Here is a 23,760-nt window from a genome sequence, read left to right as displayed (position 1 = left end):
GCAAATCCACTGGGTACTTTACAATGTGGTTTATGGATATTCTGAATGTTAATGTTTGCAACACTGCAGATCTTGGTCTAGTAAAAAGTGCTAATAATTGTTGCAATTTCTTGATTTTAAGTGCATTTTGTAGAAGGGCGTAGCCCCTCCAGTTGTCCAGCTGAGAACCAGTCCCTGACAGCCAGGGCTGCTGTGCTCCTGAGAGCAGAGCCAGGGGCTGGACAGCCCTGCCCAGCGGGCACCTGGACCGGCAGGGCATGGCACCCTGCCCACAGCTCACCAGGCCAGACATTGGGCGGGAATTGTTTCCTGTCAGGGTGGGCAGGCCCTGGCACAGGGTGCCCAGAGCAGCTGTGGCTGCCCCTGGATCCCTGGCAGTGCCCAAGGCCAGGCTGGGCAGGGCTGGGAGCAGCCTGGGACAGTGGGAGGTGTCCCTGCCATGGCAGGGGTGGGATGAGCTAAGTGATCTTTAAGGTCCCTTCCAACCCAGAGGAGTCCATGATCCCAACACATGGCTGGTGAGGGTCAGGGTGGCCATCCCAGAGCCCCAGGAACAGCTGGGAACAGCTGGGAGCAGCTCCTGTGCCAGCAGTGCTGTGCTGGGGCAGTGCCCTCCCAGGCTCTGGGTGCCCAGGCTGGCAGTGGGAAGGGAAAGCTCGGGTGCCTGCCCAGGGTGGCAGTGAGAGGTCAGGCTCAGGCACAGCAGCTGCCATGAGCTCACTGTGCAGCCCCTGGTCACTGGGGGTGGCTGTCACTGCAGGGAGCTCCCACCACTCCCTGATGCAGCAAACAAGGAAGCAGCAGGGCTCTGTGCGCGAGAAAAAGGGAGCCTGGAGGAGGGGGGATGAAAGGTGCTGGTGGCTTTCTAAGGACAAGGGCTGGTATTGGGAGCAGAAGAGGGATTGGGCTCTTGCAGAGTTTGCTGAAGCCTCACAGCTATGTGGATGCTAGTGGTGTGTTAGCACAAGATGCCAGGGATACTCTCCTGAACCATGCTCCAACTCAGTCCAGAGGGGTATCGAGAATGGAACAGGAGCAGCCCAAAACCCAGTTATCAGGGGGACACAACCCAGTGCAGCCAAGCTCCCCCCAACAGGGAGCTCACAGCAAGAGGTGACCAGCACCAAGCATGGGCAGCAGGGCAGAGGGGCAAATCTGCCCCACTCAGGTGAGACCCCACCTGCAGAGCTGCCCCCAGATCTGGGCCCCCAGCATAGAAAAGTGAGTCCAGAGCCACAGAGATGCTTCAAAGACTGGAGCCCCTCTGCTCTGGAGCCAGGCTGGCAGAGCTGGGGGTGCTCACCTGGAGAGGAGAAGCTCCAGGGACACCTCAGAGCCCCTGCCAGGGCCTGAAGGGGCTCCAGGAGAGCTGCAGAGGGACTGGGGACAAGGGATGGAGGGACAGGACACAGGGAATGGCTCCCACTGCCAGAGGGCAGGGGTGGATGGGATATTGGGAATGAGGAATTGTTCCCTGTGAGGGTGGGCAGGCCCTGGCACAGGGTGCCCAGAGCAGCTGTGGCTGCCCCTGGATCCCTGGCAGTGCCCAAGGCCAGGCTGGGCAGGGCTGGGAGCAGCCTGGGACAGTGGGAGGTGTCCCTTGACATGGCAGGGGGTGGAACTGGATGGGCTTTAAGGTCCCTTCCAACCTGAGCTGTCCCATGACTATGATCCTATGAGATCAAGTGGCAAAACCAACATACAGGTGTTTCCTGAGAGAAAAACCTGAGTGTGAGAGGTCTTTCCACACCTGAGCACACTTGGTCTGACCCATGTCAGGGCTGTGCTCAGCCCTGTGCAGCAGGAATTCACAACCATGGCCATGGACACCTGGGCACCAACACTCAGAGCAGCTCCCCCACAGCCATGGGGACAGCAACAAGAAATGCCGTGTCCTGCATGAAGAGGAGCTGCTGATGTGTTTGCATTTTCCACTCTTTTTGCCCAAGCATAAGTAATTTTTCATGACTGGCAAAACAGAGGCTGGATTAAACATGGAACATGAGTAGGGGAGCCCTTCCAAAGAGTGGGATTTCATAACCCACCAAAAAGCACGCTCAGAACGAGGACCAAATGCCATGATCAGCATCCCTGCAAGGCAGCAGGGCTCATGGAGCAGCAGGCACAGCAGTTACCCACCCTGGGCTGTGCAGACCACCAAGGCATTTAGGTGCTGTGCAGTGACCTGGCCATGCAGACACGGAGCAAAACACTCTGATCCACAGAAACACCGTGTGCCTAGAAAATGCACGTGCCTACTGAAACCTGGGTCCAGGGAAGGGCACCAAAGCAGACTTTGTTTATTTGTTTGTTTGTTTGTTTGTGTTTCCTCCAGCTTTTTTCTTTTCTCCCCACTTGGCAAACCTGCTGGGTTTTGTTTTGAGTGGAGCTGAAGCGAGCATGCCTCTTTTGTTTAGCAATAACAACTAACTTATATAGATGCTCTCCTGCCAAGACATTTTTGTTGGAGCTCCAGAAACCCAGCGCTGTTAGACCCCAGTGCTTGGAGGAGCTCAGCGTGGTGTCAGGCCCCTGGGTCAGGGCAGACCTGCCCGAGCAGCAATGGCAGCACACTGTCCCTGCTGTCCCCACGCCGGGCACACACGGTGTGTCTGTGCTGCCCGAGAAGCTCATGGCCCCTAGAGCAGAGAACACCCCATGGACACCCAGCCTGGCACAGCACGGCTCTGCAGGGAAAGCTGACTCCCAGCAGCTCAGAACCCAAATGAAAAGCACATCCAGGGCGAGATCTGCAATGTCCAGCAGTGCCCAGTGCCCTGCACCTCTCCAGGAGGTGGAGAGCAGCATTCCCCCTCGGAGCACTCCTCCTGTGCCATCCAGGCTGCTCCCCAAATCTGCAGGGTTTTTGCATCCTTTGGGGAGCACTTGCACTGGGAACACATGGCAAGGACCCCCCTCACCCCCGGGTCCAGTCCTCACTCAGCTGTGGCAGAGGGCACTGACACAGGCTGGACACAGGAGATCCCACAGCACAGGGCTGGGGTCAGCAGTGTCCTCCTGAGCACAGCCATGAACCCTGGCACAGCACAAAAGAGCTGCCCAAATGTCTCATCCCTACTTAAATCACAGGCTGAATCTGGGAAAGACAGAGACTTCAGGACTCCAAGAGAAGTCTGGAGCCAACCAAGTAGATCACTTGCTGACAGTGTCCCATAAAACACCCCACTGCTGCAGGCCCAGCAGTGCCCTTGGGGAGGAAGGCAGCAGAGACGCTTGAGCAAACTCTGCTGCCACACAATAATGCGGCTGCTTCTTGCTTTTCTTTATTTTTTTTCATTAGACCTCCTGATCACTACTTAAAAGTGAGACCAGAAGGATCTTGTGGTTCAATGGCCATGAAAATGTAGCCCAAATCAGACCTTCACTTGCAGTGTCCCTGTGACATGTGCCATCAGGCAGGGCTGCCATCACAAAGTGCCACTGTGCTGGCCGTGCCATGCAGGGCACCCTCCTGCACACACACCTCACACAGCACTGCCAGGCACGGGGCACCTCTCCTGGGCACTGTGCTGCTGAGGGACATGGCACAATGACTGCCTCACCAGCCGAGGCAGGCAGCCCATAAGCAACACCTTGGGCTGCAATGAACGGGCACTAGTGGGCACAGCCTGGCTTCAGACACCCCAAACCATCCCTTGAGGGAGGAAATTCAACATTTCAGAGGCTCACACAGTCTCCACCCACAGATGTGGGTCAGGAAGGAGATGCTGGAAGATTCTATGCCCAGCCCAGCTCTGCTGATTTTACTGTTTTCACAACGATTTACCCCACAGAGCTGCTGCGTGTCCTGCCCAGAGGTTCCTACCTAGAATATCCACAGAAAATCCACTTTTCTGCTTCTGTGCTACCAAACTTTTGTGAGGATGGAGTCGAGCGGTCTGTGCATTACAGACTGAGGGCATCTCTGCCCGGAGCGGTTCGGGAGGTGCTGCTCGGGATTCAGCATCCCCGTGGTACCTGCAGTGTCCCGGGGCACCTCCCGTGCCAAACGGCGCCGGTCCCTCCCACCGGCACCGGCCCCGGGCTCCCGTCTGCCGGGCCGGGCAAGCCCTCCTCGCTGCCTCGCCACAAAGCCAGCCTTTAATCGCCGCTTGACATTAAGTATCTGAGCAAGGAAGTCTTGGGTAAATGTTCTTGCTATGGGAACACACAGTGCTGAGTCTCTTTAATTACATTGTTTTTGTTTGGCTTTTTTTATTAGTCGTGCTGCGGCTTCCCCTCCCTGACAGGCCGGCGAGGCTCACGCTAAATATGGCCGGGTTTAAAGTGCGCCGTGAAACCCGAAGCGCGGCACCAGACTGGCTGGACGCGGCGCAAGCCAGGGTTACGCGGGACACGCATTCCAGCCGCCGGCTCCGGCCCGCGCTCCCCCCCTGCTCACACAGCGAGCCTCCCCGAGAACAACCTCCACGCTCCGAACCACCTCTGCACCTTCCTCTTCCTCGCCCTGTGAAATCCCCCAGTGAGCAGCCCAGCCCTGGGCCCCAGGCTGCCCCATTTCTGTCGTGCTCATCGCTTGCACACCGCATGTGCCCACATCTCCACGGCACCGCCGAGCCCGTCTCCATCCCATCTGTCACCTCCTGTGCTCTCCCCATCCCAAACTGCCCTGCCCCACACCTGCTCAGCCCACCCCCAGGCTGCCCCTCAGGGCCAAAGAGCCTTCTTCCCACTGGCCACACTGCTTTCATCTTCCTCTGCCCTCCTTGTTATTTTAAAGGCATTCCAGAGGATGCTGTCAGGCTTGGATGTGGTTTGGTTGGGTTGTTTGTTTTCGTACTGGAGGTTTTATGATCGCATTGGGAACAAGCCCTAATTGAGCTGCAATTCGAATTGCAGTCCGTGGGTATTTGTTTCATTTTTGGAAGGGCTCAAACGGCTGTGCAGCTTAGGCTGGAGAATGCATTTGGTTTTAACTGGAACCTGATGGAGACAGGACAGAGCAGGACAAGCTGCCCCGAGCCATGATCAAAGTTCCTGGGGAAGCCCAGTGCGGTCAGCCCGGTGCCAGGTACCCACGCCACAGCAGGCAGTGCTGGTTGTGATCACAGCCCTGTGACCACCCAAAAGCCCTGGCACCATCAGGGAGGAGGCAGACAGAGCCAGAGCTCTGGTGCCAAGAGCCAAGCACACAGCCCTGGGGCCTGGCTCGGTGGGAGCTTGCAGCCACCCTGCAAATCCCTGTCCCCTGCAAACTTCTATTCCCTGTGAACTCCTGCCCTGAAAACCCCTGCAAACCCCTCTCCTCTGAAAACCCATCCCCTAAAAGCTTCTATTCCCTGTGAACTCCTGCCCCTACAAACCCCTGCAAACCCCTGCAAACCCCTGTCCCCTGCAAACTTCTATTCCTTGTGAACTCCTGCCCATGCAAACCCCTGTAAACCCCTGTCCTCTGAAAATCCCTGTCCCCTGCAAGCCCCTGTCCTCTAAAAACCCCTGTTCCCTGCAAACTTCTATTCCTTGTGAACTCCTGCCCCTGCAAACCCCTACAAATCCCTGTCCTCTGAAAACCCCTGTCCCCAACAAACCCCAGTCCACTGACAGCCCATGTTCTACAAATATCTGTGCCCAGCAAACCCCTGCACTCTGTAAATCCCTGTTCCCTGCAAACCTCTGCAGGGGTTTGTGACTTGTGCTCACTGAAGAAAGGGAGCCCAGCAGCCCAGAGGGAGCCCAGCAGCCCAGAGTGAGCTCAGCACCACGGCTGGCTGCTCCTTGCTGAGTCAGGAGCTGCTCCAGACCAGGGCTGCCCACAGGGAACAGCAGCAAGAAGGGGCAGCACCCAGAGGTCAGTGCCCAGACTGCCCTTCATGGGAACTGCGTGGTGTCACCTTCCACTGACCGTGTCCCACAGCCACTGCCACAACCAGTGCTCAGCCCCACACCCAAATGTGCCTGATGCTTCCAGCACCAGCAACCAGCCAGATCTCTGCAGGTAGGGATGGGCAGACAAAGGGGCCAGAGAGCACCTGCTCTGCTCCACCCCCATCCTGCCAGGAGCTCAGAGGCCCAGATGCTGGAGCAGGTCAGCAGAGCTCCAGGAGACACCTCCAAGCCACTAACAGCACCCTGGTTAAATCAGATTTCACATGGGGAAGCAGATGAGCCATGGGGACTCAGGAGGAAACCCTATCCCAGGCTGGCCTGCCAGGAAGGAGCAGCACTCCTGCCACAGCTGCATGTTTGCAAATCCTGCTCCAAGGATCAAATGTAGGAGCTGAGTCATACGACGGCTGAAATCAAAGATCACTGAAGGCAAAAGAAGGGAGAAAAAGTATCCCTGTAGGTTCTCAGGGGCCCACTTGGGATCCAACAGAGCAGGAGGTAAATGCTCAGCATGGAGATGCCCAGGGAACAGCTGGCATGCTGGGAAGAGTGAGAAGGGATGTAAGGTCACACTCACCCATGCCTGGTCCTGTCCCCTTCCTTGGGCGCTGACACCTCTGGGGAGGGAGCAGGGCAGGGCCTGGCAGAGCCCATGGGGCCAGAGGCTGCTCCAATGGGAGAAGGAAGGGGGCTGGGATGGCCCCAGCTGCTCTGAGGGCTGCTGCCATGCACCTGCACCCCACCAAAGAGCCCAGGGCCTCCCAGGGGCCAGGAAGAAGCACTCACCTGTCTGTGCCCAGACTGTTTGAGCTTGGGCCGGAGGATGTCATGTGTTTTGTCATGGCCTCACCGCAGGGTAATGTTCCAGTATCTCCTCACTGCCCTGACACCACCTGGGCTCTACCCCTGAGTGGTTCCTCTGCCTCACTGTGCCTTCCCTGGCACGGTGGGTGGCACACGCACACCCCCATGATGGTTTGAAGGTTGGGTCAGCTCCTGGTTCTGCTGGAACAGAGCTCCAGGGAGCCCCATCCCCACTGCCCCATCCCCTGGGGCTGAGGCTGGCCTGGCATGGCTCCGGGGGCTGAGACCTGCAGGCTCATCACAGCAGTGGGAGGCAATCCGTGTGCACCCAGAGCTGCAGAGAGCCAAATCCTTTAACCTCCTGCGCCACCTGGTGCCACCGGGAAGGACGTGCCACCGGGATGCACCTCCCCGCGGCAACCACATCCTCTCCAGAACCATCAAATGGTCGAGAAATGGCCCAAGAAGGTCTTCTGGAGGTCCCCTGAGCTCAATCCCCCATGCCTATGGCTGGGCTTCATCCTCAGCCACCTACATCCCACCTGTACTTCCCAGTCCTCCAGCCCATACTGGGATGTTCCTTCTGGTGGAAAGAAACCTCCATTCCATTGTTCCACCCAAGACATCCAGGGAGATGGGAGCAGTATTGCGACTGAAACCAGGCTGAAGACTTCCAGAGCTGCACCCAAAGGGGTTACAAAAGGGAGCCCACAGCCACTGATCTCAGCGGGGAGGAGGAGACATCGGCCAAGCGACAATGGAAGAGCGGACAAACGCACACACCCAGCTCCAGAGCTGCTCCCAGCTGGTAAATGTTACTGCAGTCAGAAAGGCGCTTCCCGCTGGAAGGCACGCAGCAGGAGCCAGCCAGCAGAGCTGGGCACTGCCCACAGAGTGTCCCTGGCACAGCTGCCAACCCAGCCACCCCCAGCGGGCTCTCCAGCCTGTCCCAGCCTGGCAAACCCCTGGCCTGGCACAGCTTCATGCCAGGGTTTGCTCCCAGCTCGCTCCAGATCAGCTCCCTGCCCAGCACCCGCCGGGACCTTCTCTGAGCGCCCCAGCACCTCGCCCTGGGGCTGGTCCCATCCAGCACCACCCAACCCATGAGCAGCACCAGAGGGGCTGGATCACTGCCATGGGGTCATCACTGCCACTGATCTCCATGGAGTCAGGGTCCAAAGCCTGCAGCCCAAGAGGAGAAGCCAGTTTTTTCCACCATTTTGCTAGAAAACATCCCGCAAGTGCCTGAGCACTCTTGTACCTGCACTAACTGGGGGCAATGATCACCAGCAGGAGCTCCTGCCAGCTGGGGCTTGCCTGCTCCTTCATCACAGCAGAGCTTTCCCAGCTCATGTGTCATTCCTCCCTCTGCAGAAAGCTCTGAGGTACCATCAAGTAGAGAAACCCCAGCTGAAGATAACAGAGTCTGTGGAGGAATTTCCAAAGCCCCCAGGACAGCAATTAGGAAAAGTTTCCACTCAAATATAAAAGAGCAACTTTGAAAACCATAGGGATCACCAGGACAAACCTCCAGCTACCAGGACCTGCTCAGCCTGGACCTGATGGCCTTGAAGGTCCTTCCCAGCTGTAATGGCTCTGGGATTCTGTCCCTCCATGCACGGATGTGATGCTGCTGAGCTCACCCATGGGGCAGGCAGGTCTACAAACACCCTTCCCCAGGTCTGGCATGACAGGAGCGTTTCCTCAGCTTCTCCTCCCCTCACCTGGCACAGCCCAAGCTGGCCTGAGCTCTGCTGAGGGTGAGAGGCAGGTGATACCCACAGCCAGTGCCACACATGGGAAATGGGGACAGAAACAACCTTGTCTTGGTAAACTGCTTCTGAGTTCATTGGAAATGGCTCCTTCAGCCACCACTCCTGACCTGGACTTGCCTGGGCAATGAGGCATCCCTAGAGAAAGGGACAGGGGACACAGAGTGGCCAGAGTCCCTTTGCAAATGGGAACACTAGCAGCTGGCCCCTGAAAACCTCCTCAGGCATGCCCAGCCACGCTTTCCAATGGCTAACCATTTGACCAAATCCATGTTGACTTCCAGCAGGAATGCAGCATCCCTGCCAAATTTCAAGTCTCTTTTTCAAAGAGTGGAGATACCAGAAGCCCTCAAACAAAGAGACAGCAGGGGAAAAAAAAAAGATAAATTGGCAAAGCTGCCATTTTTCCCCAACCTTCTGCTGAAAATTGGGAAAAATAGAGGGGAAAAAAAAAGGACAAAGTTCAGCCTGAGGCAGAAAAACATGGAATAATCCAGCCCAAACAGTTAAAGCCTGGCAAAGGTAAGAGAAACAAACTTCCACTGGGAAGTGCTGTACAGCCGTTCCAAGGGTAAGCTGTGGTGCCCTCCTCATCCCTCCAGGCAGCTCAGGGGGATCACTTCCCTGCAGCTCCAAAGAGCAAGGATGGCAGGGGGCAAGAGGAGACAGCACCTCCAAGATCTCCCAAAGCCCTTGGGACATCCTTGCTCACACAGTGACACCAAGCAGGACCTTGGAGCCACACATGGCCAGCTTGGGCCCTCCACCACCAAGGGGCTGGGAAACATCTCCAGAGCTGGTGGCCCCAACACATGGTGGGTGCTGCTGCCTCCTTCCTCCCCTTCTTCATCCCCTGGGCAGTGAGGTGAGGGGTGGGGATACACCCATGCTCCTCAGACACCCAGCTCTCCCCACCATGATCCTCACCCTGTGTTTCACGTGTGCTGCAAGAGCTTTCCCAGGAGCAGGATGCTCACAGATCTGTAGAACCCCACTGTGCCCTGCCACGTGCTGCCTTAGGATGCCACAGCTTGTCCCGTGTTCACATGGGTGGCTCACACTGCAATCACACCTTCCCCTCACTGATCCAACAACTCCTCAGCCCTGAGGGCCTCCCTGGCTCCACTGCCCCAATTTTTCTGTGGTCAGAACACAGACATGGGAGGGAGGAAGAGTAATCTCCAGGTAAAGTGTGGGAGTGTCACGAGGAGGGGGATTTAACTCTCTCACAGACCATCTGGGTGACCCTGAGCACGCCACTAAAGCCCTGGTGCTGTGATGGGGTGCCCACTGTCCCCTGGCACCAGGGAGAGCAAAGGTGACAGCAGCACAGTCTCAGTGTAACACGGGAACAGCTCCATGTCTGCTGCTGGTCCTGCCTGGGCACCAAGAACTACAGAATCCTGGAGTAGCCAGAGCTGGAAGGGACCCACAAAGGTCACAAGTCCAATCCCTGGCCCTGCACAGACCCCCCAACAATCCCACCCTGTGCAGGCATTGTCCAACACTCCTGGAGCTCTGGCAGCCTTGGGGCCATGCCCATTTCCTGGGCAGCCTGGGCAGTGCCAGCACCCTGTGGGGGAAGAGCCTTTTTGAGAGATTCAGCCTGCCCCTGCCCTGGCACAGCTGCTGCTGCCCCATGGGCCTGTCCCTGGTCACAGGGAGCAGAGACTGAAGCTGCCCCTGTGCTTCAGAAGGATGAGGTGATGACAAAGAAGGCAGCCTTGGGTCCCTGTGCAGTGCAGGATCCTGATCCTGACCTCCCTGCATCATCAGGACAGAAAACGGCCAAAGAGACTTGGAGTTCATGTGGAGTTCACCCGAGTTGAGCTGTGCTCCACAAGCAAAACTTTCCTGCCTGCCACAGCCTTCCAGAGCCTTCCAGAGCTCATGACCGGGGCAGAGCAGGGCCAGGACTGTGCTGGGAGGATGGGATCGCTTGGCAGGATCCTCCTTCCACTTGCACAGGAATCAGGCAGGGTTCCGCCGGGAGTTCCACCTCCTGCAGCTCCAGGAGTGTGCTCACTGCTGAGGCTCCTCAGGCTCCAGCTGGACAGCAGCAGTGCCCCAGGCACAGACAGGGAGAGCAGGGGCACTGACTAAATGTCACAGCAGCTTACCTGTGTCCAGAAGCAGCCTCTTGCTGCCCAGGGTTTGGCCCGGTGCTCTGCAGGATTTCAGGGCACAGGAAACCCTGCCCAGGTCCCCTGTGGGCACAGCAGGACTTGGCTCTGGAGCCCGGCTCGGGCAGGGAGGATGGAGCAGGAGGATGTGGCACAGGCAGGGACAAGCACATGGCAGAACCTGACAGCAAACCCTTCACCCAACTCGTCCCAAGGAGACCCAGAGGGACCAAACCCCAGCCCAGCCTCAGGAGGTGCCTCTGCCCTTGGGGCTGGTCAGAGCATGGACAGCAGGGACTGATCCCCCAGCAGCCTCTGATGGATCACTCACTCCTTCAGGATTTGTATCCTCTGCCACAGGCCAGGCTTGCAGACTGCAGCACACAGGAGCAGTGAGCACCCTACAACTCCAGGGCCTGGAGCACAGTGACATCTGTAAGTCCAAAAGAATTTGGGTTAAGATTATACTGCCTGGATCTCCCCATTTACCTCTGCTCCTGTCACTGCCTCTGACCACAGCCACTGCCTCCTCCTCCCCAGTGACAGTGCTCAGCAATCAGAACACTGGGGATGAAAAAAAGATACATTTTTTTAGAACGTGCTCCCTGGGCAGAAGTTTCAGCCTCTCTGGACACCACTTCAGTACAGAAACCTTCACCGTGGTGCTCTTAGCTACAGTGCCAGCACAAGCTGATGCACAAAACCTACCAGGAAAACCTGACGTGCCAGCCTGGAGCTCAGAGCAAGCCCACAAGTCAGCCATGGGTCTGGGGCATGGCCAGCATGAGACCCAGATGCCAGGAGCCCTAGAACAGCAGCAGCTCCTTCACCAGCAGCTCCCATAGAATCAGAGGTTCCTGGAATGGTTTGGGTTGGAAAGGATCTGAAAGATCACCTTGTTCCAGTCCCTCTCTATGGGCAGGAATACCAAAGTGCCTGAAAAAGGAGAACAACATTGCCATGCACCTTTTAAAGAGTGAGAAGCTGAGGGACGAGGAGGGCCAGCTCTTTTCCTCAGCTGCTCAGTGGCCAGGAGAAGCCACAGGTACCACAGGTAGCCCAGTCCTCTCTGCAGTGGGTGAAGCTCAGAAGTTCTGCTAAGTTCTGGGTTCTGACCTTAAACGTGGAGTCTGGGGATAGAGAGGAGAAGCAAGACCAGGAGGAGGTGAGTGACCATGGTGCCAGGTGATCCTGCAGTCCCTGCCCTGGGAAACCTGCAGGTTTTGTGTGGAGACACAGCCCAACAAGCCAGAGTCCCCCCAAGGTGACAGTGGCTCCTTTTGGGGTGGCAGGCCAGAGCCCATCCTGACAACACCAAGAAGAGATGTTCCTCATGTTCCTCACAGCTCTGCTCACCTCAGCAGCTGTTCTGCAGCCATGCTTAACAAACCCTATGTAATGTCATATGTTCACTTTTCAAAACTCATAAAATCCAGTTTTTTTACTGCTAATCAAGAATGCAACACAAGAAAAATGTAGATTTGTTGGAGAGATTCCAAGGAGGCATGAAGATGCTCCAAGGGGTGAAGCCCCTCTGCCCTGGAGACAGACTGAGAAAGCTGGGAGTGTTCAGCCTGAAGAAGACTCCTGGGAGGCCTCAGAGCCCCTTCCAATGCCTAAAGGGAGCCTGCAGAAGGCTGCAGAAGCAATTTTGGAAGGGCAGGCAGTGATAGGACAAGGGGAAATGGCTTTAGGCTGAAGGAAGGCAAATTTACATTGGGTATTGGAAAGAATTTCTTCCCTGCAATGGAGGTGAGGCCCTGGCACAGGGTGCCCAGAGCAGCTGTGGCTGCTCCTGGATCCCTGGCAGTGCCCAAAGCCAGGCTGGATGGGGCTTGGAGCAGCCTGGGACAGTGGGAGGTGTTCCTGCCACGGCAGGGTGTTGGAGTGAGGTGATCATGAAGGTCCCTTCCAACCCAAACCATTCAATGATGCTATGCTTGAAAGCAAAGGAGAGCTCAGAGCTCTCCAGGGCAGGGGTAGGCCAAACAAAGCCCACTCCATGATTCTGTGACTGAATGAAACCATTAGCAAGGACCCTGCCCTGACCACTGGCACGAGATGTGTGTCCTGGTTACTGCCTGATGAGCCCTGGGACACTTCTTGGATGGAAACCAGACTCTGAACAGACCTGGAGGGGGCTCAGGTGAAGCTCTGCACTGTGGGCAGGGTGAAGACCACAGGCAAGTCCTCAGGGTGACACTGGCAGCTGCTGCCAAGTGTCCAGTTCCACCTTGGACAAAGCCAGGCAGGATCCTTGCCTTTTCCTGGCCTGAAATCTATCAGATCTGCACTATCTGGCACTGCCTGCAGGAAGAATTCTCCTCCACATTGCCCAGCAGCTCCTTGTGGCAGAAGATCATCCCTGTCTGACCTTCCCTGTTACCAGAAAAATAAAGGTAACAAAGGTAAAATGAGACAGGGAGAGGAATGTCCCTGGGGAGGAAACTGCTGGGGTGGATGGATGGATAATTTTCAGGAGAAAGGGAGGAAATGTGGAAGTCAGGAGTGGAAGGGAACATAATTTCCCTCTCTGACCTCCACCAGGCATAAGGCTCAGCAGATGTGGAGGCCAACTTCCCCAAAAAGGTTCCAGCCCACACAGGAAGGGTGGGTATGAGGGATGAGCAAGAACTAGTGTGCCGTAAGACTCCATCACAGGTGGAAAGAGGTCCCAGCACATCCAAGGTCATGGTCCTCCTTGTCCCAGTGTCCTGGGCTGACTCCTCCCTCCCATTTGGCCTCCCCACAGAGCACTGCCCATCCTGCCAGCATCCAAGCCAGTAGATCCAATATCAACCTGGCACTGTGAGATACTCTCCAGGAAAATAAACAGAAGGTGTCTGGAGCCCTGGCAGGCAGAATTGTCTCTGCCAGAGGAAACTCTCTAAGAGCATGAGAAACCTGCCCAACAGAGACTGCCACTGCTCAAGGGACAAGGAAGGATTAAAAGTACTGGAACACCTTGGAAGTGCCAGCTGTCAGGACTATCTGGCTATGTCCATGCTTCTGTGTTTCCTGACCCAATGTCTCCAGAAGCATCAGCAGCAGGACCAGTGATCCCTTCTGCTCCCAGGGATGGAGGGAGACTGGCATTCCAGAACTGGAGTGTGCTGCTGCCCTTGCTGGAGTTGCTCAAGACATGCAACTCCTCCACACTGCCCTTCCCCAAGTCCAAAGTGGCTCATGGAGAAGGAGGTTCATGGCTGGAGATTCAAACACCTGACCAGTAGCAGGAAACCAGGACTATTATGGATATTGCCAGTAAAAGAAGCATACTGAGATACTTTTGTGTGCTGAATAAGGGGGCTGGGAGAGCAACAACCTTCCAAATCCAGTGCACTGGCACCATTGGTAATGAATACAGGGGAATGACTTCACACCACAAGGTTTATGCTAGATATTGGGAAGGAATTGTTCCCTGTGAGGGTGGGCAGGCCCTGGCACAGGGTGCCCAGAGCAGCTGGGGCTGCCCCTGGATCCCTGGCAGTGCCCAAGGCCAGGCTGGGCAGGGCTGGGAGCAGCCTGGGACAGTGGGAGGTGTCCCTGCCATGGCAGGGGGTGGGATGGGATGAGCTTTAAGGTCTCTTCCAACCCAAACCATGCTGGGATTCCATGGGAATACAGGTGGTGTGGAAAGGTTTGACTAGCACTGAGATTTAGATACCCAAGAGGTTTCCCTTTCATACCAAGGATTGTGGCATCTCTGCAATTTCCCCAGTATATCCATGGGGTTTGGGTTGCCTGCTGTGGAAATCCACAGGCAGCTTCCAGGCAGAGGCACGTTCATGTAGAAGAACCAGTGGAGATCCTGCAGGATGAAGAGCATCCTCCACTCTTCAGCAAGGACCAAGGCACCCATCCTGCTTTGCAGATCCTGGCCATGGGAAATTGCAGAGGGATGATGACAATAAAAGAAAACAAATCAGGCCATTGGGCTGTTTGAGGGAAATTAAAATGTGCTGAGAGTAATGGCCTGAGAAATAATCTTATTGGAGGTATCAGCTACCAGCAGAGGGGAGCGGCCAGAGCACCAAATCAGCACAATAGTTTATATTTGTCTTTTAAATGTTATTGGTTGCCTGTGCTCTCAGAGAGGGAGGGATCTGGCTGAGGGCTCTGGTCCCAGACAGGGAGAACCTGGACATCAGTCTTCCCTGAACATTTTCCTTCTGTTGCTTCCCCAGAGGACTCAATTTCTCCCGCAGCAGCAACACAAGAAACAAATGGAGGAGAGCGTGCTGGACCCGCTGGAGCCTGCGGCAGCACAGAGAGGCTCCAGGCCCTGCTCTGCTCCCAACCTCTCCAGCCTCATCCTAATCACAAGCTGAGCTGCCTCTCCTGAGAACAGGAGGAAAACTGGGCTCCCAGAGGCTTGTGGCACCAGGAGGGGAGGCACAAGATCTCTCCTTTCCCACCTGCACCGTAGGTCAGGATGCTCCCAGCTCCCCGCTGGCAGCATGAGGCAGCAAGAGCGGGCTGCAGGGACCTGGCTCCTCTGCCAAAGCTACCTCGGGGCTAAGGAGTGGCTGCAGCTCCATGCCAGTCCCACGGGGCCACCAGCTGCCCTCCAGCCTCTGCCTCTCTGCAGGCAACTCAGAAAATGAGGATAAAAAGTGATCTTCCTCAAGTAAATTGTTTCTTTGCAATGCTCTCCTGAGGGTAATCTGACTTTCAGGGATGTTTGGAGGGCTTGCTCCGCCCCACCCCATCAGCATGTCCCTCACAGTCACTGTTCAATCATTGTCCCTGGGGAGGGGATGTGATCCCCTGCTCCCCAGTGCATCCCGAGGCACCGGCCATGCCATTCTCAGGCTGCCAGGTACACAACCAAGCTCTTGAACCTCACTGTCCCATGTGCAGCTCAGCAGGAACCCTGGCGCTCCCCAGCTGGCATCACCTCAGTGCCACAGAGGGGAGGTGAGGATGGCACAGCAGGACAGCCAGCAGAGCCCCTCACACACCTCAGTGCCACAGAGGGGAGGTGAGGATGGCACAGCAGGACAGCCAGCAGAGCTGCTCACACACCTCAGTGCCACAGAGGGGAGGTGAGGATGGCACAGCAGGACAGCCAGCAGAGCTGCTCACACACCTCACTGCCAGAGAGGATGGCACAGCAGGACAGCCAGCAGAGCCCCTGCACCTCGGGTGTCTCTGTAGACAGAGCCCTCCTTGTTCGCTGGGGCTGCAGCTTCTCTTGGCCACATCCATCGCCTCTACACCAACTTTGCAGGGTCCTGCTGATGGCAATGTCCATCTGTCCATCTGCCACACGGGGGAAGCTGCGGCTGCACCGAGCCCCGGGTGAGAGGCCCGGCCCCCGGGAGCCCGGGCACCCCGGCAGGGCCCGGCAGAGCCCGGCTGAGCCCGGACAGCCCGGCAGGGCCCGGATAGCCCGGACAGACCGGCAGGGCTCGGATAGCCCGGACAGCCCGGCAGGGCCCGGATAGCCCGGACAGCCCGGCAGGGCTCGGATAGCCCGGATAGCCCGGACAGCCCGGACAGCCCGGACAGGCCGGCAGAGCCCGGACAGCCCGGCAGAACCCGGACAGGCCGGCAGGGCCTGGCAGAGTTCGGACAGCCCGGACAGGCCGGCAGAGCCCGGACAGCCTGGACAGCCCGGACAGCCCGGACAGCCCGGCAGGGCCCGGACAGCCCGGACAGGCCGGCACGGTGCGGCAGCGCAGCTCCCACCCGGCTAATTCAATAAGTCACACACACCATGACTGCATAAGGCACAGAGGCTCCACAGCTATTAGGGGAATTGGGAGCGGGGGGAGGAGAAGCTGAAATGGAGAAGGGATGGAGACGGGGAGGGTGGAGAGGGGGAAGCTAAGACAAGCAGCAGAACAAAACATCCCATAAATCATGAGGAGCTGCTGAAATACCAGAACAAATGACCCCATAGCTTGGCCATTGTTCCCGAGCGAGGCCTTAAAGCGCTCCCAGTTGAGACAAAGCGCCTCGCGTTTCGTTTCAGCACAGCCGGCCGGACCTGGGCTGGGGCTGTGTGTCACCTCAGGCTGTGTGTCACCTCAGGCTGTGTGTCCCCTCAGGCTGTGTGTCCCCTCAGGCTGTGTGTCCCCTCAGGCTGTGTGTCACCTCAGGCTGTGTGTGCCCTCAGGGCTCTGTGTCACCTCAGGCTGTGTGCCACCTTGTGCTGTGTGTCACCTCAGGCTGTGTGTCACCTTGTGCTGTGTGTCACCTCGGGCTGTGTGTCACCTTGTGCTGTGTGTCACCTCAGGCTGTGTGTCTGTGTGTCACCTCGGGCTGTGTGTCACCTCAGGCTGTGTGTCACCTCGGGCTGTGTGTCACCTGGGGGCTGTGTGTCACCTTGGGCTGTGTCACCCCCGGCTGTGTGTCTGTGTGTCACCTTGGGCTGTGTGTCACCTGGGGCTGTGTGTCACCTTGTGCTGTGTGTCCCCTCAGGGCTGTGTGTCACCCCGGGGCTCTGTGTCACCTCAGGCTGTGTGTCACCTCAGGGCTGTGTGTCACCCCAGGGCTCTGTGTCACCTCACCCCCGGCTGGCACCCTGGCATGGGGTGTGATGCCCTCCAAGGTTGGCTCCCCACAGGAAGCGCTGCCAAGGCCGTGCCCACAGCTCAGCCTGCCCAAAGCATCTCCCTGCTCCCACAGCTCCCAGGCTCTCTCATTCCTTCCCTTCCACTGCAGGGCTCAGGGCCTCATTTCCCTGGTCTTCCCTCACTCAGGTGAGGAGCTTCCTGGTCTGGGAAGAGAAAGAGCTCCAAGACTTTTCTGGAGTGAGACAGCTCAAGCAGGGCTGTGAAACTTGGAGGAGCTCTGAGCCCACCGTCTTCATGGTGCTGCTACTCTGCCTCCCAAAAAGTTGATGACAACTCACTTTGTGCTGGCTGCCTTGGCAAAGGGACAAATGTCACACAGAGAGTCCTGGGGACAGCCCCAGATGACTGTGGACAGCTGTGGGAACAGCAGCAGGCTCTCAGGGAGCTGTGCAACAGCAGCACTCCCCTGCACTGGACCAGGAACAGTGGCATGGATCAGTTGGCAGCTCAGCACTTCCTCCAAGCTCTGCAGCTCCACCAGGACCACAGCACTTGGTGCCAGGAGGAAAGGATCCCGTGGATGGGGACAGATCACCTGGCTGCTTGCCCACAGCAGTGACAGCACCAATGCTGCAGGCAGTTCCACAGCAGGGATTCCATACCCAGCCATCCAGGGAGAACCTCCACACCAACAGAGACCACTCAGAGAGGAAATATTACACTTTAAATAACTTCCATGAAAACAGTTCCCTTAAAAAACTTCTTTACAACCAAACCCAAAACACAAGGCAGAGTGCGGCAGAGTCATGTGCCACCTCCACCAACCAGATGGTGCCAGCGAGGTTCCCATGCCTGTTGGCTCCAGCTCACTTGGCACCTTCCACCCAGGCCTGTGTGGTCTGCAGGGTGGCTGTTGGGCTGGCAGCTCCCTGAGCATCCCAGCGAGGAGCCAAGGGTCAGGCAGGAACTGAGCTGCAGGCAGGGCTGAGCCTGTCACAGGAACTGAGACGCTGCTGCCAGCACAGGGTGGGCAGCCAAGGAGCACCACGAGATAAGGGCACGGGGGGGGAAGGAGGCAGGAATGCTGCATTTCTCCTGGCACCATGGGAATAGGCCATTCCAACCACAGATCACAGGGAGGCTGTCTGACAGGGAGAATGCCAGGAGCACGGAGAGGAAAAGCAGTGAGTAAGCAATGAAGAAGAAAACAAAGGGAAATCAGCGTGAACAAGTGGTGAGTATGGGAAAAGGAGTGTGGGGGGAAAGCAAACCCAGGAACAAACAGAAGGAAAACCAGAGCTAGAGCTAAAAAGGAAAAGGAAGGGACAAAAGGATTTCAGAAAGACAAACCTGCAGGGCTGAAAGTCCCAATGAGCAATGGAGCTGAGAGGATGCAAGAGAGAACAGAGGCTCCCTCTGTGAGCTCTGCTCACACAAGGGCAAACCAGGGATCACAGCCCTTCCATTGGACTAAGCCTCACTGAAGAGGGAAGATAAATGTGGGGCACATCTCAGGTAACAGGCACTGGAGGAGGCCTCTGCTCACTCTAAGTGGGGAGAACAGGGATTGCTGAGGTTTTGACATTGCTGTAGGACATGGTGAGGACTCCATGGGAATCACCAGCTTTCATCTTCACCCCATCAGCAGAATGTGGTGAGCTTCAAGTCAAGAGTGCTTTAGTAGCCTTGTGCTATTTAGGCTTGGGAGCTAGATTAGGACCAGAGATCACAGAAAGCAGAGCTGTAATAAACAAAATCCCAAATACTTCCTTGCCTAAGTTACTTTTGCCTCATTTGGAGCAGAAGCTGCCTTGGTGAGCCAGCACACACCATGGAGCAAAGAGGAGAAGGGAATCAGCAAACCTGGGCAAAACCTGACATGTGCAGCCCCCAGGTTTCTCCCAAAGACTGGGAAAGCTCCTCTCCAGCACCTCTGACAGCAGGACACCAGCACAGGGAGCCATGGGCTGAGGTGATCCAGCACATTCACAGGCCCGAACACTGGGGACTTTGTGGTGCTGGCTTTAAAAAAAATACCCTAAAAAAGGCCTAATAATGAAGTATTTATTTCAGCAAACAACGTATGAATGAAAGAAGTGTTTTCTCAATACTTCACTTTTTCTCTGCCTTCTCTCCCTTCCCCCAGCAATTTTGTTTTTAATAAGTGGAACTAACAGGGCTTCGCTGCTGCTGGCCGGGCTGGGAGCAGGGCCTGCTGCAGCACAGGGACACATGCCATGGCAATAGAGCTGCCTTGTGCCACCAGTGTCCCCTGAGCCAGGGTCATGGGCTCTGATGGACACACACACTGCCTTGGGAGCACCCCTGGGCTGGGCAGCAGCAAAGGACATCCAGCCCTTGCTTGTTGTGGCAGCAAGAACTGCATCTCCTCCTGGCCTGGGGCTCCTGGCACTGGAGAAGGGCCAAGGGGAGGTGAAGGATCTGTGTCCTGTCCTACCTGGCTGTGCTCGGGGCAGGAACACAGTGTTAGACTCCTTCACTTCTACCTCAGCTCCATCCACCCCTACCTGAGCATCTGAATAATGGGGAACACTGGAAAACTGGCTCAGCTTGCCCCGTGTGGGGATGGGTTGCACTGACAATGCCTTGGTGGGAATTACAAGCAGGAAACTCTAATCCCTGTCCCAGACCCAGCTTTTCAAAGCAAAGAGCACGGATGATGTCATGCTTTTCTACCTCCTCCTTGGCAACAGGCAACAGCAGGTTGAGAAGCTGTCCTTTGCCTTCAAGCCTTGAGGTAAGGATGGGCAGGATTCTCAGAAGCTGCTGATTTGGGAAAACATGGTCCATTGCTCTTCCATGCCACTGCTGCCCACGTGGGATGAGCTGAACCCATCACACACAGGGTGGGTGCTCATCTCTGTGCAGAGGCAAGTGAAAGGATGCACTGGGAACCCTGGGCTGTCAATACAGACAGATTTGATGGGGGTAGGTATTTGCTCTGAAAGACAAGTTAGATCTGTAGATTTGCCAGGATATGAGCCAAGTTTCCCAGACAGGGCACTGAAGAGCAGCCTCACGTGCAGCCCAGGATGGTCTGAGTGACTAACTGAGGGTGCTGATCCTGCTGTGATGAGCAGAGATCCCTGGTGGTGTACAGGGAACACAGAAAAGCTGTTTCACACCAAGGAAAAGGCCAGGTCACGGCTGCAGAGAAGGCTGGGACAATCTCTGAATGCCTCCCTGAGGCCCTGAGATGGATGGGAGCAGGCAGCAGGCAGGGTCCTCAGCCCAATGCCACCCCTCACCACTGTGCCCCTCTGGGGTGACTCCTCCTCTGTGCCCTGCCAGCCCTGAGCTCCAGCAGCCTGAGCCACCCCATCCTGGCTGCCCTGGTGGTGTCTGATCCAGCCCAAGGTATCTCCAAGCCATGGAGAAAACCCCAGCACAGGGTGGGAGTCCTGCCTGGCTGTGCCTGTGTCCTGCAGGATGGGGACATCAGGGCTGTGTCCCTCAGCCCCAGGAGGGCCCACAGCACCTCCAAGGCAAAGGCAGCCCCTCCTCAGGCACAGCTCCTTCCCAGGGTGAATCCCTCCAAAAGAGCATCGTCTGCCACTGCCGCGAGTCCTCGCTGCACAAGGTGCTGTGCCAAATGCAAGACAGATGGTTTCCCCCAGGAAAACGCTGTGGAGTGGGGGAAATGTACCACAAATATCCCCAACAGGGCTAAACTGGGACCCGGGGGCTTCAAAGACACATTTAGAGAGGAAAGAGATTTGCTGGCTTCTCATGCTCCTTTGTTATGAATAAAGACAAACTCTGATGGTTTTTAATGAGCTCTCTGTTGTTTCCCTATTTGCTACATTACAAATTCACATATTTGTCTCTTTGGGAGATTGAGAGTAATTGCAGACCAGGTTTCCTCATGACATCCTCTTAGCAAAGGGAAGAAAGTTGTGTAAGTGGAGAGGAAAGCAGTCTGTCCTCAAATATCCTGAATTCTTTGGTTCATTAATATCTGGTGAGCTTTGATGCTCAAGGAACCTCAGATAAAGGAAGCCTTTGAGGAGGGTTCCACAGCCTCACACTGAAGTGCTAGAACACACAATAAATGCCAGAAAGATCTCCAAAAAAAGCAGGGAAATTGAAAACCAAATTCAATATTCTTGCAATTTCCAAGCACTTTTCTTTTTTTTTTTCTTTTTTTTCTTTTTTTTAAGTTTTACCCTCCTTTATCCATCTAAGGAAGCAGAAAGCAATGCAATTTCCAGCTCTTTTAAATATCCTTAGCAGGTCACCTCTAGGGAAGGGAAGGGAAGGGAAGGGAAGGGAAGGGAAGGGAAGGGAAGGGAAGGGAAGGGAAGGGAAGGGAAGGGAAGGGAAGGGAAGGGAAGGGAAGGGAAGGGAAGGGAAGGGAAGGGAAGGGAAGGGAAGGGAAGGGAAGGGAAGGGAAGGGAAGGGAAGGGAAGGGAAGGGAAGGGAAGGGAAGGGAAGGGAAGGGAAGGGAAGGGAAGGGAAGGGAAGGGAAGGGAAGGGAAGGGAAGGGAAGGGAAGGGAAGGGAAGGGAAGGGAAGGGAAGGGAAGGGAAGGGAAGGGAAGGGAAGGGAAGGGAAGGGAAGGGAAGGGAAGGGAAGGGAAGGGAAGGGAAGGGAAGGGAAGGGAAGGGAAGGGAAGGGAAGGGAAGGGAAGGGAAGGGAAGGGAAGGGAAGGAAGGGAAGGGAAGGGAAGGGAAGGGAAGGGAAGGGAAGGGAAGGGAAGGGAAGGGAAGGGAAGGGAAGGGAAGGGAAGGGAAGGGAAGGGAAGGGAAGGGAAGGGAAGGGAAGGGAAGGGAAGGGAAGGGAAGGGAAGGGAAGGGAAGGGGGCAGTGGTGGGTGTTGCCAGAGGCTCTGTACTCCTGTGCAGACACTCCCTTTACCCACATGAGCTCTGACAGACCCTCAGCTGGGGGTTGGCCCTCGTTTGATACCTTGGAGGCCTCTGCAGCAGGTGCAGGGATTTGGGGGGTCGTTGTCCCATGGGACACCGCTCTGACCATGGCAGCAGCGGGAAAAGGGGACAGGAGGTGACTGGAGAGGCAGAAGCTTTGTCCCAGCCCTGTTCTGCAGCTCTTACCATTCAATGCTCAGAGACCTGGGCCGGAAGGCAGACAGCTCGGCCGTGCCATACTCAGCTTTCCTTCTCTTCTCCTGCTTCTGCTTCACCGACAAGCGGTGGGCAAACCTAGCGAGGCTGCTCTCCGACCTGGGGAGGGGAGAGGAGAGGTGTTAATGGCCCTGCAGCCCTGGGCACACCGGGGCACAGCCAGGAGTGCTCAGTGCTGAAAGGAGGGGGCTCCCAGGGCAGGCACCAGCCCTGGGGGTGGCAGTGCAGGAGCAGCAGAGCAGCACGGTTGTATTGCTCAGCAGGCCAGGACCGGCACAGGCCCGTGTCAGCCAAACTGGAGCTGCAGCCTGGCAGGCTGAGAGAGCCAGGCCCTGCTCCCTGTGCAGCCAAATCACCTCCCCAGGCTGTGCATTCCTCCCCAAGCTCCAACAGGTGACAGCCAGCACCGAGAAACAGCCAGGGACAGTCAGTGGGGAGAAGCAAAGCAACTGAATCAAAGGCCACACGCTCCTTCAGAGAAACCCTGGAGCCCCTGTGGCCTCCCAAGCACCAGAACAGCTTCCCTGAGCAGGGCTGACATGGAAATCAGCCCACATCAGAGAGGTTCTGGAGACAGAAACAGAAACGTGTGGGAGCAAATGCATTCAACTGCAGGACCTGTCTGTGCTGAAAAAGCCCCTTCCCAGCAGGTGGGCGGCACTGCCAGCCCCTGGCACCTGGGAAAGGCACATCCACAGGCTCTGGGAGCTGCTGCACATCCCAGCCCATGCCAGCCCTGTGCAGGGAGAGCTGCTGGCCCAGGGCACACCTGCCCTGTGTCCAAGCCCATGGCACAGGGCTCACAGGCTGAGACAGGCTGGGAAGGCACCTGCCCCACAGAGACCCTCAGCCCTCTGCCTCCCCCTGGCACACAGAGCCCCAGGGCCCCCGTGCCAAGAGTGGCACCCCCAGAGCCCCCCATGCCGAGGGTGGCAACCCCAGAGCCCCTGTGCTGAGGGTGGCACCCCCAGAGCCCCCGTGCCAATGGTGGCACCCCCCGGAGCCCAGGCTGGGCACGGGGCACAGCCTGTCCCTGCTGCCAGCCCAGAGCAAGGCAGGACAAGCCCAGGGAGCTGGGACACCAGACTTGGGCACACGACCAGGCACGGGGCTGAGTGCCAGCCCTGCCACACACACTGACACAGGCACTGCCTCCCGTCCATCCGTGTGCCAGCACAACCTGCTCCCACCGCTCAGCCAGCCCGGGCTGGGCATGGAAGGGACAGGAGGGATTTGACAGAGGTGCCAGGGGATGAAGGACAGGGCTGGGGGGAACTTTGAACCTACACACATTGCTAAAGCAAATCCTCTCTCCTCTCCTCTCCTCTCCTCTCCTCTCCTCTCCTCTCCTCTCCTCTCCTCCTCTCCTCTCCTCTCCTCTCCTCTCCTCTCCTCTCCTCTCCTCTCCTCTCCTCTCCTCTCCTCTCCTCTCCTCTCCTCTCCTCTCCTCTCCTCTCCTCTCCTCTCCTCTCCTCTCCTCTCCTCTCCTCTCCTCTCCTCTCCTCTCCTCTCCTCTCCTCTCCTCTCCTCTCCTCTCCTCTCCTCTCCTCTCCTCTCCTCTCCTCTCCTCACAAAATACCTCCAAAG

At 56.8% G+C, this 23,760-nt stretch overlaps 1 protein-coding gene across 1 annotated transcript in view; it reads right to left on the bottom strand.

Annotated features, from left to right (window-relative positions):
• The window catches only part of LOC132080961 (ankyrin repeat and fibronectin type-III domain-containing protein 1-like), a 247,480-nt gene that overhangs the window by 21,681 nt on the left and 202,039 nt on the right, over nucleotides 1-23,760 (bottom strand). The window contains exon 6 of the mRNA XM_059484388.1: nucleotides 22,144-22,272. Within this exon, the coding sequence (XP_059340371.1) occupies nucleotides 22,144-22,272 (129 nt within the window). The remainder of the gene's footprint in view (nucleotides 1-22,143; nucleotides 22,273-23,760) is intronic.

This window comes from Ammospiza nelsoni, chromosome 17 (assembly GCF_027579445.1).
Source record: "Ammospiza nelsoni isolate bAmmNel1 chromosome 17, bAmmNel1.pri, whole genome shotgun sequence".
NCBI classification, from domain to species: domain Eukaryota; kingdom Metazoa; phylum Chordata; class Aves; order Passeriformes; family Passerellidae; genus Ammospiza; species Ammospiza nelsoni.
The sequence above is the reverse complement of the archived record's forward strand: the minus strand, read 5'-3'. Positions and strand labels throughout refer to the sequence as shown.